The sequence below is a fragment of the Platalea leucorodia genome (genome assembly GCF_965183815.1).
Source record: "Platalea leucorodia genome assembly, chromosome: Z".
NCBI classification, from domain to species: Eukaryota; Metazoa; Chordata; class Aves; order Pelecaniformes; family Threskiornithidae; genus Platalea; species Platalea leucorodia.
In genome coordinates this window covers 6884997-6898757 of record NC_138858.1, presented here as the reverse complement: position 1 = coordinate 6898757, position 13761 = coordinate 6884997, and the positions used below count along the sequence as shown (strand labels likewise).

Below are 13761 nucleotides of genomic sequence, written 5' to 3'. Positions count from 1 at the left end.
TACCAAAACAGGTACAGACATATGAATGTACTTGCCGTTTGTGTACGCACAGAGATATACATTGCTTAGCTTTAAAATTGTGAGATTTATTTGCCTTTTAAATTTTTAGTTTTATGTTTTACTTTTTTTCCACAGCCAAGAAGAGCAATACGTTTGTTTATCTTTGTTATGGAAAGCAGAGATTTTATGTAAAAAAACTGGGCTGGAACCAAACAAACAAACAAACTGAAGCCATCAAAAATTATGAGGCAGGCAATAAATGAATGGTAGCTGCCAGAGCTGTAGAAACTGTAAATGTGATCAAAAAGTGACAAATTAAGACAGAAAAAGACGGATAAAGGATCACTTTTTTTTTTTTTTTTTTAAACTCATTTTAACATCATCTGTGCAAGGGAATTTGTTAATTTAATTATGTTTAAATTACATTTTGCACTCATGATACATGCCAGCTTGGCACTGCTGGAAAGCAAAGGCTTCATTGTAATGATATATGGTTCTGGGTCATGGTCTTGTCTAATTTCCTGGTTGTTTTGGAGAAAAAGGGAAAAAAAAACCTCCTAGTCACAGCACCTGAGGGGAAAAAAAATAGTGTTGCAGTGAAATAGTCCTTCTTTCTTTAAAGAAGGGTTTCTCCCCTGCTTTGGCCTCTTCCTTCATTGCTGCTGACTTGCAAGAGAAGAGGACTAGCTGACGACATGTCCTTCCACATCCACCTGTTACCGGTTCTTGCCATGAAAATGGAGGAGAATGTGCTCATTCCAATGGACAGTTATGGTTTTTTAATATGAGCAGCACATGCTGGGTAAGAGCACCTCTGTCTTGATGCTTCCTCAGGACTAGTGCTGCTGTATGTACAGCGAGCTACACCAAAACAGCACTTTTTATACTTTTGTTGAGTAGTGCTGAGAAGTTCAGCAGCTGTGGTGGGTCATAAAACACAAACCTCCTCTTTAGTCAGCCCCAGCTGCTTTGCCTACATGGACTGAATAAGTGTAGGATAGTAATGACGTGTGTATTTTTGTCACTTAGTGCCTGCAATCCTTATTAAGCCTCAAAACACTAAGAATTGGTTAAAGTAATACAATTATTTACGATGTGTAAGTTGTGGGTGATTTTCGTTTGCCTGTGTCAGATGTAGAGTCATTCTGCACATACATTTTACAATTTTGTTTTCTGTTAGGTGATGATCGCTGATCACCTAGTGCTGCTGACAGCTGAGGCTTTAGCAAAAACATAATAAATGAGCAAAAAATACTCCTAAAGTAAGCATGGCAATATTCATGATAAAATCACCATGATGAATTCAGTGATCAACCTGTAATGTCCATGTCCTGCACAGTGTTTGCTGCATGGTGGTGGAAGACAATTGCCATTTCTACTTGGCCTTCTTCAGAGCTGTCAGTAACATAAAGCAAGTATCATTAATTCTAAAATTAGCCCGTGTGTGACTACCCCTGGAAAAACATAAGGCGTACAGTCCTTAAGCCTCACAGAAGTAGCACCCGCCTTCCAGGGCACAGAAGGGGTTTAGAGATGAGGGATTTGTCTACAGCGTGGGGAATTGCAGCCTGAGGAGATCGTGTGAAATCTAGTTAAACTGCTGCAAAACTGAGCAGGAGTCAGAGCCTTGACACATCACCCTGGGGGCCGCTACCGGGCCGGCCTGCCCTCACTGCCCTCGGATGAGACAGGCAGCCATCTCGCAGCCACCGGCGGCAGCAACCATCTTGCCATGCCTCTCACGGAAGCAGCCATCTTGCGTGAGGTGCAATCGGCGGCAGCCATGGTGGTGAGAGAGATGTGGGCGCAGCCATCTTGGGGGCCGCCTAGTCGGCTGCTTTAACTGGCCGCCATCTTGTTAAAGGGCCGTTATAGCGCAGGGCTGTGGCATCCCTGCTCCTTCCTCCCTTAAACAAAATGGCGGCGGCGCATGCTCAGAGGCCGGCGGCGGTCATGCCCGCGGGCTGTTGTGGTGGAGGGCCGGGGCGCTGCTGAGGCGGCGGGCGGGGACCGGCGGCAGCCATGGGGGAGACCGAGAAGCTTTATTATGTTTATAGCTGCGACCTAGACATCAACGTGCAGCTGAAGATGTGAGTGAGGGGGGGGGCGGGGTTTGCAGCGTCCCCCTGCTCCGCCGCGGGCGGCCGGGGCTGTGCGGGAAGCGGCCCGGTCCCCCTCGGCGCGGGGGAGGCTGGGCCGCCCGCCCGCTCACCGGAGCCGCGCTGGGTCCCGAAGCCTGGCTTCCCCGCGGGAGCCCGGTTAGGCGGCGGTGCTGGCTCTGTCTCCCCTCACCAACACCAGGAGCCCCTGGATGCCGCCGCCGCCGCCTGTTTCCCTCGGGGCTGCCGGCCGGAGGCAGCTCGGCCGCGTCCCTGTCGGCCTCCCCCGCCGCCGAGCGGTGCCGTGGGGAGGGGACGGGCGAGGGGCCGCGGCGGCAGCGGGGCCTGGGGTGTAAGCTTTGCTCTCAGCGCGTTACAGACGTTCATGGCCTTAGGTCCTGTAGTGCCAGGCGGTGCTTCAAGGCAAAGATTGATTGTCAGTTCAGCGCTAATGTCTCTGATAACCTTTCACCCGCTGGTGTCACAGCTCACCCCTCAGTGGGAGGGGAAGGAGATAAACTGGCGACACTCTTTTTTTCTACCTTGCATGCTCCTTTGAAAGCAAGTTGCTCTGAGTCGGGTTGTTTGTTGTAGGCCGATCTAGGTGCTGCAACATGTGAGTATATTCCTAACTGGGTATCTGCCAGCACTCGTGTTGAAGCTGGTATTATCATACGCTGATGTACTTGCTGGTTCATTTTTTAATGTTCTAATTTTTAAGTTCGATTTTTCTGCATCACAGCAATGAGATGTTTACATTTGTGTGGAAGGGACGTGACAGGCTGTAAAGTATACTATAGTTAATGTTTTGACATTAAGTTATATTGCACTTTTTTGGAAAAATAACTTGGTGAAGCTTATTGGGGGGTTGTTTAACTTCTGAGTGGAAGATGACATCTGCAGTCACATGTATGTGTCCTCTTTGCTGATTCATTCTGCCCAACAAAAATATAACTAGGATTTTTTTGTGCATTAGAGTGTACGTCATTCTGGAATGTGCTATGCTAGTTTATTGCAAGAAACTTGTTCATCTACTCTGAAGTGGTTTTGTGGTACTGATAAATTTTTGTCTGCTGGAAGATTGATCTTGCATGTTTTCCCATCACCACCACAATTCCTTTTTTGTTTTCACATGGGCATCCACAGTCAGATATTTAATATGCATGATTGTTTTCATTGTGGTATAGCTGAGGCCTGAGAAATTCCATCGATTTACTCTAACACTGCCATTCTGCAAATTGTTGCAGGGATTTAATCAAGTTTGATTTGAATGGTTGTAGTTGAGCTTGGATTTGTTGTTGATTTGAGAGATGACTGGCATCCAAAGCCAGTCATATGTTTCACATTTCATACAGCTCAAAAATAAGGCTTTTCTTGTCATGTTTTTTTTTTTTTTTCTTCTCTCTCCCCAAATAGTATCTGGAGCACATGTAATCTGATGTTTGTTTTGGGTTTTTAATACTAGCAGCATGTCATCTCATTGTTGCCCTGCTTAGGATACCTCATTTGATTCTGTCTGAGAATTTACAGGTTGTGGAAGATGTTATCTCCATTGAAAGGATAAACAGGGAATTCTTCCCTTCCCTGCTTCCCCCCCCCCCCCCCCCCCCAAGTCAGTATAGCAATAAATTCTGTATTTGTTCATCACTTGACATCTTGAGTTCCTCTCTGATATTTGGATTTCACTACTGGCTAGTAATGCAAAGTGAGGATAGCCACAGTACTGGGTAATCTAGATATAAGCTATGGAAATAGAATAGGATTTTTCCTGTGGATAAAATAAATTTTGGTTTATTTTTCTCCCCCTTCCACCCCCTTCCTTTTTTTTTTTCTCTTTCTTCCTTCCCCACATAGAGGCAGTCTGGAAGGGAAAAGAGAACAGAAGAGTTACAAAGCTCTCTTAGAAGATCCGATGCTGAAGTTCTCAGGACTGTATCAAGAAACTTGCTCTGACTTGTATGTAACTTGTCAAGTGTTTGCAGAAGGGAAGCCACTTGCTCTTCCAGTTAGAACTTCCTACAAAGCTTTTAGCACTAGGTGGAAGTAAGTGACTGCCTTTTATTTCATGTTCCTCTTAGTTACTGGGGCATCAAGTTATATAAATAAATCTATGGGTTTTATTTGTGTCAAAAAGATTTGTTTTCTTTTGTCTTCTTCAAATAACTTATGTTTCCTCAAGCCTCTGTATGGTTGTTAAGTTTTGCCCTGACAGCACAAAACTGACCTTTTTGTGTAATGGGTAAGTAATAAAATTGTTACTTGTGTGTTTGGGCATGGCTTACTACTTAAATAACTTCTGGAGCCTGGACTGGCATACTTTCATACCATTTACTGGACAGACTGATCTTTGGTACTTTGTCATCAAGCTAGAGTGTTTTTGCTTTGGTCTCTAGCCTTTTAATCATGATCAAGACAAGTATTTGCATGGTTAAAGCCCAGAGGAAAATAGTCCATCTGCCCTTAGAAATTCATATTCTAAGGAGAATCTGGGTTGTATAAACTAATACAGAGTAACTTGAATTCTAAAGCTTTATGACTAATAAAAAGCATTTCTTTGCAGCTGGAATGAATGGCTGAAACTGCCTGTGAAGTATCCAGACTTGCCTCGCAATGCGCAGGTGGCTCTGACCATCTGGGATGTATATGGACCTGGTAAAGCAGTTCCTGTGGGAGGAACAACGGTCTCGCTCTTTGGGAAATATGGGTATACTGCTTTTTCTTCTATGGTACAGATTTGAAGCTCACTTGTGAATAGTAAGGTAGCAGTGGTTACAAGACACTTCTTTAAATTTTTTTTTAAACCAGGTTAACAGTTCCATGTCTAAAAAATCAGATACCTGGATAATTTACTCTATTTCTTCCTGAGTGTTACTTCATACATGCTACAGTGTCGTAAAAAACCTCTTCTCTTGTATAACACCAAAGTTTAGGCTTTTTTTTTTTTTAGATCTGTAAGCTTGGATTTTAAGGTAGGAAATGATGAAATCACTTCATATTTATACTTTTGTAATGCATAGATGCCAGTACTGATTACTTAAGATAATTGACTTAATTGGCTTACAACTGGACTGTTAAAGCAGTATTATTTATAGGGAATAAAATGTAACTCAGTAAGTAAGAAACTTTGAAAATTAACACTCTGTCATAGAGGGCAGGTTTAGTAAATTTGTAGATGATAACACTAAGATAGGAAGAATTACAAGTGTGCTGGAAGGTAACAATATATCAAAAATACCTTGACTATGTGCAAAGGGGACTGAAAAAAAAAAATAGGATGCAGTTTAAGGAAAAGCATGAGGTGCTGGTATTTTTTGCAATTGATTGTAGTCAAATACAGAATGGGGAGCAACTGCCCAGGAAAACAGAGGAAAAGATTTGGGGTTTAGAGTGAATCTTAAGTTTTTCATGATTTAGCATGGTGATGCTGTTGTGAAATGTGCAAACAACATTGAATAGGTGAACAGTCTACAAGTATGTGCGTCAGGGACAATGTTGTATCCTCCATCTCCATACTCGTCCACTCGGCTGGAACATGTTCAGTTCTACATAACTGACTTTAAGCAAGTTGGTGGCTACTGGGAGTCTAAGGGAGTTCGTCATTGGATGTCTAGCAAATGGCTGTGATGGAGGAGGAGTAAAGACTAGTGAGGCTGAAGAAAAGACCATAGGAACACTTTTCTAGTATGTAGGTAGAGTTGGAAAATGGGGAAAAATAGCCTTTTTTCCTTGTCAGTGGATAAGAAGTAATAAGACTAAACTGAAGTGCAGAAAAAGTTTAGGTTAGCATTAGGAAACCTGTTCTAGTGACACTTGAATGCAGAAAATTACTGTAGAGAGAGGTTGTACCTGTTGTTGAAGGTACTGCTTTTACAAAAAGATGGACATTGTCTTAGGGCAAAAAATTGAACTGGATCATTTGGACTGTGCCCCAAAGACTGCTGGTAGTTTTTAAAGCATTAGAGCATAGTTCCTGGAAAAAGATACACTTTATAAATGAAATTTACTTTTCTTTCCAGCATGTGGGGCCTGGGGGAACTAGATGGACAGAAAGCAACAAATAGTTTCAAAATTTTGTATTTACTTGTAAATGGAAACCCCAGCAGCATTCCACAAAGTGATGTGTAAATTCAAGGTCAGATGGTCCTTCTAGTTGATATTTCTCATTTTTAATCGTTGCCTTTTTAAAGCATTCCTTCCAGTTGTATTTACCTGAAGTTGTTAGAGTTAAGTGATCTCTTATTGGCAAAACTAATGCACTTGATTTCTTGGGGCATCTTTCATAGGTGGATCAGCACAAATATGCAAGGAAAGCAGGGTTTTGCAGAGAAAAGGTGTGGTCAGTTACCCTGCAAAGTTCTGTTCACTGCACAGTTTCAATTACCAATTCAATTTCAAGCATAGATGGAGAAAATGGTGTGTTGAGGATTGTGGGGTATTTTTTTTTTATTATTTGGCAGCTCAGAAGGCTGCTTTTTATCAGTTGACCTTCAAATGAAACTTAGGTAGTTTTTTAGTTGAATTTTTTCAGACTGGCAGACTTAAAGTCAGTATTATGATTTGCAAGTCAAGAGGAATACTTTCTGCTTCATTACAAATAATAAAAATATGAAGGTCAAGCTCTGTCCTCAGTTTGCATTTGTATCACCCCACTGATTTTGGGAATTACCCATTTTTCTTCCACTTGCCAAAAAAGTTATCTCAGACTTACTCATTTTCTTCTAAACTCTGTGTGCCAATAAAAATGAAGGCCATAGAGGGCACGAGGTGCAAGGCACTTCTGCAGTTCAGTTAAATTATGCATGGCAGTGCATGTTTGTAGGTTTGGCAAAGGAAGCTACTTCCTTTTCTTTCAGCTGCTGCTGTACTTTGATTCCGGACAGCTGTATTGTTTTGAATTTACTGAAGCAATTCTGTGTTTTTCCCTGCAGTATGTTTCGTCAAGGCATGCATGATTTGAAAGTCTGGCCCAACGTAGAAGCTGATGGCTCAGAGCCCACCAAAACTCCTGGGAGAACCAGCAGCACAGTATCTGAAGACCAAATGAGCCGCTTGGCAAAGGTGATGGAATAGCAAGTAACCTTTAAGACGGATGTGAACAGCTTGCACTTTCACTGGAGTGAAATGAAGACAGGCTTCTCATGTTGTTTTCTCATGTGAAAGCTATTTTCCTTTGATTGTTTAGATAGTTCACAGGATTTATGCAAATGAGTAAACTAGATCATACTCATTTGCTTCTGAAGTATTTTTTAAATGGGGACATATAAATAACTTCAATATACATCGCATTCTGTTGTAACAACTTAACATCCTAATTCTTTATAAAGAATGAAAATGTGAATATGCCTTGAAGATGCTTGAAGCCAAAATTCCATCAGGTGCAGTAAGAGCATCTGTTAGCAGTAACTTGTGAGGACAGTCTAGTTTATTTTAGTAGCTATCCTTTAGATTTAAGGCTGTGTGGTGTAGTGTTCAGATATGTATGACATACCTCTACATTAGAAAGAATTTGAGTGGAACTGCAAAAATTAACCAAAGTTTCATTCATTTAAGCTCATGAATATGTGTGTATATTAGTATTTTCTTCTCTCAGCTTGATGGCAGAGTGTGTTTTTGCCATCAAAACTACTTCTGGAGTTGATCAGTAAGATGTTAGTTCTTGAACTGTTTTGCTAGCTGATCTCTCTCATTCTTCAGGTAAGCTGACCAAATCACTCAACCCACTTACTTAGTGTACTTTCTTCTTAATCCTGGTATCCTAGTTTTCAGCCTCACCTTTGTGCAACTCCCAGTGAAAGATAGGTCCAGTGCCATAAATATGTCCATTTTCTCATCTAGAGATTTATCACAGCAATAAACTAACTTTCATTTAGGGTGTCTCTTTTATTAGTCTATTTCACCTTGAATTTATAATAGAAAAGTCATTAAAATTTTCTGCCAGTGGTGGTGCCCCATTTCTTTATCATAGTAGCATAAATTCCCTCTAGCCTAAGGAAGCTCTGTAGACAGATGCTAAATATCAAGGCTCGCTTATAGTTCATCAGATGGTTACATGATGTAGGCAGTGGGCATCTGAGAAAGAGTTTTAGAGTGTAGGCCTTCCGTTTCATGTTAGTTCTGTTATGCCATGTCCTACTAGTGTTGTTTCTTCTCTTCCCTTCACTCCCTTGTGCTCCCTAGCTCAAGATATAAAGTATTTCAGTCTTAAAATACTTGGGTCTGTTGTAGCCTGTTTTTTTGACATATGGGAGATGAGGGCTCAAAGCCTCTGAGGAAGAGGAGGGAATTCTCCTTTCACATCCCAATTGAGAGTTCTAATTAATGGCTAATAAAAAGCTAGTAACATCACTGCCACCATTCTTCTCTTTTGAAAGCTGTTTTGGGAGATACTATGTTCTGAACGATGAGAGTGTTTTCACTGATACTTTGTTGCGTTCTTTTATAAAAACATTTTACCATCAGATGCTAGCGAAGTGAATAGGGTTTCCGGATAGTGTGTCTATGAGAACTTTCATTTGCACAGCTGTTTACACAGCAGATGAGGTTCTTGTCATGTATCTTTCCTAAATAGACATTGTTTGAGCGCAGTCAGACTCAGTTTTTCTGTGACTGACTTGTCAGTTCCTGAATGCCTCTTGATGCTACGGTATGTGAAGGTGTATTTAAATATAGGTAAGAGAAGTAGGACTAATTAGATACAAGATGAGTTGTGTGGGCTTTGTTATTCTTGGTTTGGTTTGGTTTTTTCCTGTTTATTGTACAAACTTATCATTTATAAGTGTCGTGCTATTGATTGATGTCTGATACCAGAGACCAAATTAGAGTCCTCCAGATAATAAGTAACTTCTGAGAAGAGCTTGCTGAAGGACCTTTTCTCCATCTAAAGGAAACTTTATTTTCTTGACATGCTTCTGAGTTCGTGTGTGTGTATGTGTGTGGTATTTATTATTATAGGGCATTTGTATAAAATCAATGACTGACTGCTGGAAGAGTTGCATACTTTTACCTTAAATAATTGATACTAGGGCAAGTCTGATTTCATGTTGAGGTGCCATATGGTTGTGCTCTTACAAACCACATGAATGTTTCTTGTAAAATTGCTACTGATGAAAAAGACATGGCTTTGCATCCTGGGGGTCATTGTGAATGCATATTTTTCCTGTAGTAAGGAATATTAATGGGAAGAGTGTGGAATGGGTTAGCACGCTCAAATACGAATGACATTAAGATGTTTCTCCCATGAGTGGTGTGTTAATTTATTCTACTTAAACAAAAAGTACTCTTAAGTTCTTTTTGATCCATTCATTTCCCTCACACCTTCTGCTGGCTGAATGAAATTAGATAATAACAATGGTGAGATAGTATCTAAAGGGATGTGTCTTATTTAGTAGCAGATGATGAACCCTTCTTTCCCTGAAGGGAATGCACTAGCTTCTCTCTTATTTTCAGCTTTAAGTATTAATCCAAGAGAACAGTTCTTTGTGTGTATATATATATGCCTACACATCTTCTGGGTCTTGTATGCAGGCCTAACTAGTTGCTGTAAGGAATTTTGTCGTGGCTGAGAATGAGAAGACCTTTTCTGTGGACGAGGTAGGGCATTTGTGAATGCATTAAGTAATGATGTCCAGCCTGCCTGAAAGAGCATTTTGAGCTATAACTCATCTGCATGCTGCTGGTTCTCTACCTTTGAAATATATCATGAAGTCACACATGAGACAAAGGCCAAGTCTGGTATTATCCTTTTAGTACAGTCCTGGCACATTCTGTCTCTAATGTTGCTGAGATAGAATTTGGTGAACTGGCTGCAGAATATAACATAAGACAGCAAAAAATTATTACTATATTGTGCTCCTGTTTACTATCCTGTTGATAAGTTGAAAGAACCCAAAGACTGGGTTTCTGTGTTTTGGTTACATCCAGTGTCCTGAAATGTTATTAAGGATTATACTTTGCCCACCCCCACCCCCCCACCCCCCCGCTTTGTACTGTTAATTTTCTGAAGTTTTTTGAAGCTTATCTGAAGATCAGCTGTCCCAGAGTTTACTGGAGACAAAAGAAAAGAAAAAAGGCTCCTACTATATACTGAATGGAGTTAATTCTTAAAAGTTGCAGTGGTCTTCCAAAGTTTGCCTCAAAATCTTATTACTTCTGTGAAGCTATGCTGTGGTCTAGAGCTTAAAGAAATGTTACGGGAATGAACTGCTTTAAGTAAACAATCTCACAGTTGTTATGGGATTATGTTTTTGTGTTTCATGTAATGAGTTCAGAACAAAGGGTGTCAGATGCTCATGGATAATTTACTATTTAGTGTTTCTCAAAATGGCTGGTTCCTAGCAAATCTGGAAGTAAGTTTTTTTTAAAAAAAAAAGGTAGGATTTTCTTCCCAACTGAATAGCTTTTTGACTGCTTTTTAAATTGTGACTGCTTTTGATTAGTCCTTTACTTTAGTAGAGCCAATAACTATAGTTGAGGATTAATATTCAGTGGAGAATTTTAAACCTCATCTCTTAAGAGTAACCAAGAATCAGAAAAGCTGAATTAGATAACATATTTGTGAAATGAGCAGTTATTGGCATTCAGAGCTAAATGTTATGCTTTCTTGCATAAGTAATCTACCTTAAAATTTAGTTCAGATCTTGAGAGGGCGCACAGGCCATGGTGTGGGCTGTAGTGTATTCTAGTTCTTTCTAACATAAGCTGTTTCTAAGAAAAATAATTTGAGAGTTTTGTTTCCTGCTTAGGGGTAGGAACCAGTATCCAAAGTGGTGTTAGACCATAACACCAAATTAAACTCGGGGTAGGTGAATAAGGGGGGGGGACTAACAAACAAACAAACAAAAAACAAACAAAAAAATGAACTTAAACAGTTCTTAAACAGGAAGAAGTCACTTTGTGGAAAGTGAACAAGCAAGATGCTCTGTTGTTGGATATGAAGGGGCAGTTGATCAGGGTGTTAAAAGACAAGGATAAATGCTTACCAGCTGATCTTTGACAGATCAGTTCCACTGATACAAGAACACCTGCAGGGAGACTGCAGAATGCTGAAATTTCATTTCATCGATGGTTTTAATGGCTATTTACAGTCTTTTGGAGACTAGACAATTATTTGCCTGCTATGTCAGCATTGCTTCTAAGAGATGTAAAAAGATACTTGATTCTGCATGATTTCTGAAGCCTGGTTTACTGTGAGTTTATCATGTATGTACTCTCCTCATCAGTCAGAATCTGTACCTGGACGTGAAGCTGATGCTCTTTTCAGAGTACATCATGATGGGGTTTGTATTTAGCCCAGGTCATCCTTGGTGTGCGATAATACTTGTGCCCGTACTGCTAACACATCAGTTTACTGGGGATTTGAGCAAGAATAATGAAACGATACTACTGGTGCAAACTCTTAAGCTTTTTTTCTTCACAGTGTTGTTTTTTTATCTGTGGTGGTGAGCTACTGAAAGTCTAGTGCATGTGTCTGCAACCTAGACAACTCGCAGCATATAGCAAGTCTTAGTCTTCTGTGTCTTTTTTTTTTGTAGTAACCTCATCTCCACTTCTATATGGAAGAAGTAGGCTGTTGTTGTGTATCCTGTGTTCTCCTGCATACAATATATTCCGTTCATATGCTGTCCTAGTACTCGTGTATTGCCTGTCCCCTAGCTGTCAGCTGAGCAAGAAATGGCAGTTGGTGTGATTGTATGTCCTGTTCAAATTTAAATGCTCATGGGTAAGCTGATTGACCACAGAACAAAGCTGATGAAGTAGTAGTTGTAACCGTTCCCTTAATAGGGTAATTGTGAGGGTCTCTTTACTAGCTGTTTTCTAGACAGATACTGATTTCTTTGAAATATGAAAGAACTTGATGTCTTCTAGTCCCTTTGCATCTCTTCTTGAATACTGCAAGAGTTACTATTTTTTTGAGGATTTCTTGTGATTTCTTAGCAGCCAAAAAAGAGGATTCTCGTTCATATTTGTATGGTCTTCTGCTGAATTTTTCATAAACTATTCTGTGTCAGTGCATCTGAAACTACAGGTAGTGTGGCTCATATCTTTCTTACCTTCTCTTCCACTCTTCTACTGCTAGGTAGTCCTTTAAACAACTCAACTTCCTTGCTGTTTTTACAGCAATATGTAGATCTAGGAGTGAAACTTGGACTACTTTTCAGATGACTAAAAAGAAAGGGAGAACAAGCTGTCTATGACTTGCTGTGAGTAAGTCTTTGACCTTTTGCGATGTATTAAGTCCCAATCTAAGAACTTGTTTTGGTAAGGCTAAAAAGGGCAGAATTATTTGATTTGGATATTTTTAAAAATATCTGCTTTTTGTTTGACTTGGTAAGTAACACAAAAAAAAGAAATATTTTTGTCATGTGACTTTATTTAAAAAATAGGTTCCTGTTTTTAATGTGTTAAAAATTCAACGACTATGTGCTTGCAAAATGGTTTTGGGTTTTGTACAAGCATTTTTTCAGTTCCTTTGCTTTTTTCCCCTTATTTTATGTTAGTGTCTGTGTAAAATTGTGACTTTGATTTTCTTGCTCCCAGCAATTTATTGTGTTTTCATGCAGCTCACCAAGTCTCATCGGCAAGGTCATATGGTGAAAGTGGACTGGCTGGACAGACTGACCTTTAGAGAAATAGAAATGATCAACGAGGTAGGCCATTGTACATCAGATTTGTAATGTTTTTTGGGATCTTGCTAATATGGGAACTTTGCTTGCTTAGGAGAATAACTCAAAGTACTTATCCTATTTTTCTTCAACCACAAGTGTATATGATAAAAGGAAAAATAATTCTGTGTTTCCAAAGTTGATTTTACTTTGGCAATGATGAGAATAGACAGCTGTCTTATCAGTTGTCAGCTTCAAATGAACTTGATCCCAGCAGAGAAAATTTATTAATAATTTGGAATAGCTTGCAACAAATGCTGCTATGTATGACTAACTTAACTCTAAGATTTAGATTGTGATGGGAAGCTTTTCAGACATATAGGCTTGGTTTTAGACTTGTTCAGCTTTACTGGTTTTGATTTTGGGTGCTGAGGAAAAACACTTGTAAGAGTTGAATATTTAAAAAAAAAAAAAATCTGGTAGTTAAATACTTGAATGAGGTGTTAACCCTCATTGAGCAAAATAACCCCAAAACTGTTAACTGATTATATTCATCTTGCACAGCAGAACTCCTTTGTTTTGGGCTTTGCGCTCAGAGATTTTTTGTTGTCCTATTTATAATGAGACCTCAGGGAATCAGATTCTTTTTGAACTTAAATTTTTGCTTTTATAAACCCTTACGAATTTTTTTTTTTTTGAGAACCCAGCCTATCCCTTTTTTTTCCCTTCTTCCTTTTCTGTAAAAATACAGCAAACTAAAAATTCCTGATTCCTAGAGCTGTGCCTTAAATGCAGAACCACTTTGCCTGTGCTGGAAAGTCAATCCATTATTAATGCATGAAACAAAATTTAGTTGCTCATTATTAAAGAGGATGCTTATTTTTTTATTAAATATATGTTCCTGGTGGTGGTTATATATAACTTTTCTTGCTTCCCACGTAGATTTTAAAATTCTAAGCACTTTTTCTAGGTAAAGCATTTAAAAAATGCATACATGAGGAAATCTTCCTCTGAAAGTGAATGAGCTGCAAATCTAATTTTGTAGTCCAAGTTTAATTTGT

At 39.6% G+C, this 13761-nt stretch overlaps 1 protein-coding gene across 8 annotated transcripts in view; it reads left to right on the top strand.

Moving 5' to 3' along the window:
- Window positions 1-1951: 1951 nt before the first annotated feature.
- PIK3C3 (phosphatidylinositol 3-kinase catalytic subunit type 3) overlaps window positions 1952-13761 on the top strand; it is a 77557-nt gene continuing 65747 nt past the window's right edge. For all 8 annotated transcript variants that reach the window (XR_014230686.1, XR_014230687.1, XR_014230688.1 and 5 more), the window contains exons 1-5: window positions 1952-2090; window positions 3954-4142; window positions 4660-4803; window positions 7028-7157; window positions 12659-12745. Coding sequence is in view for 5 of the 8 variants with exons in the window: in XM_082336369.1 (XP_082192495.1) it covers window positions 2023-2090; window positions 3954-4142; window positions 4660-4803; window positions 7028-7157; window positions 12659-12745 (618 nt within the window). In the remaining 3 variants the exon portion in view is untranslated. The remainder of the gene's footprint in view (window positions 2091-3953; window positions 4143-4659; window positions 4804-7027; window positions 7158-12658; window positions 12746-13761) is intronic.